We start from the raw sequence: 7,084 nt of genomic DNA, 5'->3' as shown, positions 1-7,084 counted from the left end.
AGAGCCAGAGGAGCAGGGCTGGCCATCACGAGGCACAGGAGCAAGGCTGGCCATTGTAGCACCTGCAGGAAGAAGTCCGATGCCAATACCATTTTGGAGTCCATATCTGGGTCTTCCAAGCAGTTTTGTCCCAAAGTGCCATCTCTGATGACCGATGCTCCCAGGATGGAATTCCCTGCATTGTTCTAGGTCCAAAGTAGGGAACTACAAGCTATATGGATGTGATAAGAGGATGGGACTTTCCAATATGCCCCCATAGAAAACGTTTAGATAAGTTTTTAGGAATTCCCCTTACTCATTGCACACATTTAGCTTGGAGTGAGACAGAACGTTTATAGCAAGCGGTAACTATCTTCCTCATTACCTAATTAAGTCTTTGTTGTTGTTTTTTCCTCAGAATAAATATCCTATTAGTCTTCAGTGTGCCAATTGGTAGTTCAAATCCAGCTGAGTCCTGTAATGACTCAGGGTTTTATTTCCATGACTGCTCAGTATTGCATTTAACTAATTTCTTACCAAAAAGGTACCAGTGTAATAGACATAGTCGTCTCAGTTTTCACCCTTTTATGACATTTGGGAGTTTTGCTGAGACCAAAAGCAAGGTCCTGTCTTTTCCAAAAAACATTGCAGTGCTGCAATGAGAGTAGTGAGAAAAATCTCACTTTTCCATCATTGTATAGGTGGATGATGCACATTTGACCTCAGTCCCCATTTGAATGATGGAGAGTTGCTGGGAACAGAAAGGGGAGGAAGAGAGGGACAAACACCAAGCTCAGTAAAACACCTTTGTATTGTTTCCTACAGTTGGTCCTACACACACAAGCGTGTTGATCCCAGTGACCAGACAGAAACCCTCTGCGTTTACACTGGCTTTTGCTGAGGAAGACGGGCATGTGGTCTATTCCATCTGATTTTGAGGTTGAGTCAGTCAGGGTTTAGTTGACATTTTTCAACTCGTGCTGTGTAATTAGATTTCTGATGGTGTGCAGGGGCCTCAAGATGTGACAGGCCTATTTTTAGGAATCTAAAATAAAAGAAAACAAACAAACTCAGCACATTGGGGGGGGGGGGGACACAGAAAAAAGAAAAGAAAGAAAGAAAAGGAAAAAGCAAGGCTGGCAAGGCAGTGTGGGAGAAATTGGCTCTGCCAGTAACTTGGCTGTAGCTATTCTGGGTCCGGTTGTGCCATGCTTTCCTCACGGGGAATAGAGCTGGCTCAGACAACCTTCCCAGAGGAGTCAAGGAAACCACTTGTAAACACTTAAAACAGGTTTGCAGAACATCTCCTTTCCCTCCTGCCCCCCTCCACACACATCACCCCCCAAACCCGGGTTCGTAACACACTGAGTAACCTAAAAGCTCAAATGGGATTTTTGGCACCACTGAAATTTTATCAAGTTGAAGCTCAGGTAGAGATTGCGGTGGGGCATCTGAGGGCAGAAAGCTTCACTGGCAGCAGAATCAGAAAATTCTGATTGTGTGATAGCTGGGAAATGAGAGATAGGGACAGAGCACTTCAGTGCATGTTCCACTCTGATTGCAAAACAGGCATCTTGAAATAAGGGATCTGCCTAACAAAGATTACTGGAAACTTTTTGGACCTAAAAAAAAGTTGATACACATGAAGAAATGAAATTAATACCCCTGGGAAACGTGCTTTTCACTCTCCCTTTTTATTTTTTTCCAAAAATGGTTCCATTTCATAGAAATGTTTATGATTTTGTGGAGGGGGATGGAAGTGAGACTGTTTTTTCTTGGCAATTTGCAACAATGTTTTTTCTCAGCAATCTAATTACAATCAGCTGAGTTTGGGCTTGAGTTTACTCAAACATGCAGCCCCATTTTTAATGACATTTGCCAGGTTTCCAGTACTGCAACACACAAATTTCTTCAAGGTTAACATTTGCATTAAACACAGGCACAGTTTGAAACAGGCGTTTCTGTAGGAAAAACAGAGTATGCAGGAGGATCTCACACACACAGAGAAACATCTAAGAAACCTAAGTTTTAAGATGATCCCAGAACTATTGAGAAATAATGCTACAAGCACACTAAACGCAATGCTTCAACCACTAATAATAATTTTTGTGTTAGAAATGCTGCAACACAAAATACAGTGGGAACAATGCTGAGACCAGTACTCATACATGCAGTTAATGTCCATAATTGCAAGGCAACTTTTTGCATCTGTAAGACCGCAGGAAAAACGATGTCTTGAGGACAGTCACCTACACAGTCCCAGAGACTCCCAGCCAAACTGTTATTGACTGTCAAGTCATATAGGCTCCCTGCTGACTTAGACACTTCCAAAATATGCAAAAGGCCTTGAGATCCTCGGAATGGATCTTTTTATTTCTCTCTAAAGACTCCCTGCAAGAAACTCTAAAGTCCAACCGGCCAGGCAAGGCATTTCACTTGCCTACCCATTCCAGGTAGTTAAAACCAGGCTGTGCCACATTGCCTTGCCCCGTGTCTTCCTCCGTGGTTTGGATGCAATCTCATTAAAATCAGTGGAATCACAGAAAGTAAGAACTGATACCAAAACATGGAAGGGGCAGTTATATCTCATTGAGATGCTGTCAGTAACGTTCCTACCCATCTCAAATGCACTGGGAAGTGCTACTTGAGCCCTGCTATCAGGTGTCTAAGAGGCTGCTGCACCATGTAACATGGGTGTCTCTTTGCCAAAAAAAAAAAAAAAAAAAAAAAAGAAAGAAAGAAAGAAAAAAGGAGGGAATTGTCCCATGAGGGTCGTCACTAAAGTCAAACCTTTTTGCAGGCTTGGCCCATTGAGGAGGCTCCCAGATGGCTGAGTCTCTCATCTGTCTATCTGAAACACTTGCTATTTCAGCAACAGCCAAGAGCTGTATGCTTCAAAAGGAAGCCCAAGGAACACGTCAGGGCGCTGTCTGTCAGCTGCACCGTTTTTCCAGTTGTTTTGTTTGAGCTGTTTTCCTAGGATAAACCTATGTCACCTCAACGTCACGGCATCCATGGTTCACCAGGGCTGCAGGCACATGCAGCGAGGGGCACGTTCTGCTCTCAGCCGGGGGTTTTTCCTCCTCTCCCTGTCTCTGTCTCATTCTGTGTAACTTTTAAGCCCTGTTTACTTACTTTGTTAGTCAAAACAGGGCTTTATTTTTCTTCTCTAGGACGTGTAGGGCTAGTGCAAGTATAAGAGAAGCAAGCCGTCCTCCTTCCCCAACATCAATACCCTCTTTGCCAATAATAATTGTTCTGCACGGGGAGGTTTTCTCTTATCTGCTGATGCATGTGCGTGTGGGGGTGGTGTTAGTGAAGGGATATGCCACCTCTCAGTGTTTCTTGTTTTTTTGTAAATGGCACATTTTGACCTATGAGATTAGGGAAAGGATTCTTTGCACTTTGCAAATCTGCTGGCAGCGGCCCCTTCCGCGTGTGGCCTGGCTCTGGCACACACCTTTGCAGCCTAATTTTTTTGCACCATGGCTGCATTTTTTTTACACCCATACCACCCTTTAACTCCCAAAGGGATATTTCTTCTCCACCACCAAGTGAAGTTCCAACTTCTTGTACAGAAATGCTTTTGCTTAGACTAGCCCAGTAACCAGGACAGGAGCCTTAATGTAGCTACTCAGCAAAAAAACATTCCCAGTGGCTCTCCCTTTTATCTGCAATGTAACCTTGGGGTTGTGATTTGGTATATTTACTGGCTTCAGAGCATGTAAGATTAGGCAGCTGATGCTACTGGAACAAAAAGGGCTTTCTTTTCCTTCCCTTGTTCTGTAGATGTCTGTTTCCTCCCCTTAATCTGTGCGTTACCTCCCTCAGGTGACACAAAGATCTCCTTCAAGATGAATGCATCCCTAGCTTTGGTGGGCAACTTGAAGGAACTTGTGTAAAGGACTTACAGTGAGACTTGGCCCAGATTGGAGGCCTTTATTAATTTAACTTGATTTTACCAAATTGTAGGGGTCTTGGATATGAAATTCAGTTTCTAAATTACTTTGCAAATAAGACATCAATAGGGAATTCGACCACATCTACTAGCTCAGCTGGAACCAAGATTCTTACCCATGAAGCAATCCCAAATCATTTTATTCTCTTAACATCCATGAAAATGATGAAGCTACCTTATTCAGCTTTACTCCCACTTCTGCAGGGCTGCCAGTCTAACCATTTCACCAAGCAGCACCAGTTCAGCATTGTCTGTGGCAACAGGGCTGTCCCTCTTTGGAGAGAAAGCAGGATGGATAGATGCATGATTTTAAAGAACCAAAGTTGCTCCTGAGATCCAGAAGGTTTCTGGGATATGTATCACTTCTTATTCTCTTTGGTATATCAACCCCACTTCAGCAACATTTTCTGTCATGGTTATTAAGTTCTTTCTTATAGTTCTGGGTTTTTCTCCAGCTGGTCAATGACAGATTGAGCAGGGAGGCTGCAGACAATGTACAGAATAGTCTGCTCACTTCACAGATGGCCAAAGCGGAGCAGGAATTTGCTGTGCTGTGCTTCTGTTGGGGTTTTGGAACCTGAATAGAAATCAAAACTCAGTCCTACCATGAGGAGCTTTGTGTCTGGCTGGGCATAACCCTGAATGATAAACAGTATATAATAGTGATGATAGTGGTGATAATGGTGAAGATCATGCTGACAGGTGGGGACAATGGCAAGTGTTCGCCCTTGTACCTGAAATGCCAGCACTGATGCTTTCCCCACTGATGTCACATGCTGCTTTCTCTAGGTACCATCCTCACAGACTGGTGCCTCCCTCAGACCTCACTGGTAGATGGGACAGGTGGAGCAGACGATCTCCCCTTTTTCCTGCCGTGCATGTTGGGAGACCCTTGGTTCATAATAAATATCAGTTACGATTGACAGTGGGCTTACACTTCTTTGGTGCAACACTCAAACCAGGTGGCACTGGCAATTGCCTCTAGTCATCTCTGTCCCTTAGCAATCCTCCTTCCCTTCAGCGCAATGGGTAAATGTGCCTTGCTTTGATTTGGCTGTGGGGCAGAGATCCAAGGGAGAGCTTTGATTGATTGATTTTGTCTCTGCTCAGGAGCGGTGGCACCGATTTCCTGCCTGGTCACCCCTCTGAGCCCTTTCCTCTACCAAGAAGGGCACCCCACCTTCTCCCCAGCCACATCTGGAAAGCAAAGCTTGTTCATAGCAGATCTGTAACTAAACCCAAACTGATCCCCTTCTGACTCTTGAACCCCCTTTCAGCTCTCTTAGTCCAAGGTTTGTGTACACAGGCTGGCTTGGCCCTGGGTAAATACAGCAACTTGATATTTTCTTGCTGCTCTCAGGTCAAGAAAGCAAGGTGGGAAAGGCATAATAACATGTTTCTCTCACGTCCTTCACCAGCATAAGAACATTTTGCAGGCACTTAACCTGTTACACAATAAGCCACTGACATCCACTGTGTTTGTTTTTTGTTCCCCCTCCCTCACCCCAAGTTCTCTCAGCTCATTAAAATCTTCAACTCGCTGGGTCCTGAGAAGTTCCCCCTCGTGGAGCAAACGTTCTTCCCAAGCCATAAGCAGATGGTGAGTACCTTTGCTTTCTTCTGATGCAAAAAGGGATGGGGCAGAAGCAACGAATGTGAGCTGGGCATGAGAGATGGCAGTGGGAATGCTGGGAAGAGTCCCAATTTTACTTCCAGACAATTCCTAGCTAAAAAGCAATATCCAAAAAGCACGGGAACCTCTTTCCTTTCTTGCCCAGCCCTCCCCCAGGTCATGTATGGACCCTGAAAAAGTGAACAATGAGAACAGGCTCAAAACCAAAGCAAAAATCCATTGTAAAGTCTAGTCAACAAAAGCTCATCCCTTAGAGCAAGGGATCACTTTATTGAGATAAAGTGGATTTTTTTCCCCTCCTGGATTTGTTTAAAATATGGTGACAATTTGGGACATGGGCCATAAGAGATGTCAGTTTGCTTGGCCTGTCACATGGTTGCCGTCCATGAAACATTTATCAACCTGACCGGGTATTCAAAGTCAATTGGAGTTCTTGAAAAAGAGTTTGTTTCAGCTTGTAATGTTTCCTTTGCACAGTGGCTCTGGGGTCTAGTCTTCCCGTCAACAACTAAACACTCAGTGCCCTGTGTGGCTACTGGGCACTCTTCCAAACTCATAGGGCACCTTCCAAAGGGATCCACATAGGTGCCTCTAGTCCTCGAGAACATGGTAAAGTGAGTGGCTTTGTTTAAACCTGTTCATGTCTCTTGTTTTCCTTGCGTTAAAAGGATGACTAGTCCTTCATGAATTTTTGCTCCCAGCTTGCATCCATGAATTAGTGGTAATTCTTACCTGGCTGAGGCTTTGATGAGACCCCGTGTGACCCATGACCTTGCTATGGGAGCCACTGGCTGGCTGAGCTTATTTCCCACATTTGATTGTGAAGCAATTGCCAAGCAGCATTGGCAGCCTGAAGATTAGGGGTGTTGGGATGTCAAACTGGGGCTCAAAAACATTCAAACCCCTCTTTTCTCACACACTTGTTGCAACACTGTGGGCCAACCACAATCCGTAATAGGTTGTAGGTACCTGATGGTGGATATGGGCACCTAGTGGGAACTTCAAAAGGAACTCTTATTTAGATTCTTGTGAAAAAACCCACCGGTGCTCACTGAATACCTGAATATCTTGAAATGTGGGTCCTTCACCCCTCTTTTCCAATACTCTGCCCTCTACCTGTGCTGTGTGGACAACAGCACTTCCACACTTCACAGGCACGTCAGGAAGGTAAGTACAGTCGTGAGCGCTGTGAAGCACTCTAGTGATGCAGCCATAAGAGTTGTATTATCATTTAAGACATAAAGAAATGGGTGGTCCTTAAACACTCTGGGACAGTTTGTTGGAGACTTTTAAGACAACTTTTCACAGAAAAGAGTTTTAAGAATTTTTCACAGAAAGAGTGGTCGGGCATTGGAATAGGCTGCCCAAGGAGGTGGTTGAGTCACCATCCCTGGATGTGTTTAAGAGCCATTTAGATGTGGTGTTGGGGGATATGGTGTAGGGGAGAACTTTGTAGAGTAGGGTAGATGGTTGGACTCGATGATCCCAAGGGTCTCTTTCAACCTAGACAATTC

The 7,084-nt window shown here is 44.6% G+C and overlaps 1 protein-coding gene across 2 annotated transcripts in view; it reads left to right on the top strand.

Annotated features, from left to right (window-relative positions):
• Positions 1–7,084, top strand: part of SYN3 (synapsin III) — a 179,783-nt gene that overhangs the window by 40,877 nt on the left and 131,822 nt on the right. For both annotated transcript variants that reach the window (XM_009881983.1, XM_009881982.1), the window contains one exon: positions 5,448–5,537. In XM_009881983.1, the coding sequence (XP_009880285.1) occupies positions 5,448–5,537 (90 nt within the window). The remainder of the gene's footprint in view (positions 1–5,447; positions 5,538–7,084) is intronic.

The sequence above is a fragment of the Charadrius vociferus genome, unplaced genomic scaffold (genome assembly GCF_000708025.1).
Source record: "Charadrius vociferus isolate BGI_N301 unplaced genomic scaffold, ASM70802v2 scaffold883, whole genome shotgun sequence".
Classification (NCBI taxonomy): domain Eukaryota; kingdom Metazoa; phylum Chordata; class Aves; order Charadriiformes; family Charadriidae; genus Charadrius; species Charadrius vociferus.
This window is presented reverse-complemented; position numbering and strand designations above follow the sequence as displayed.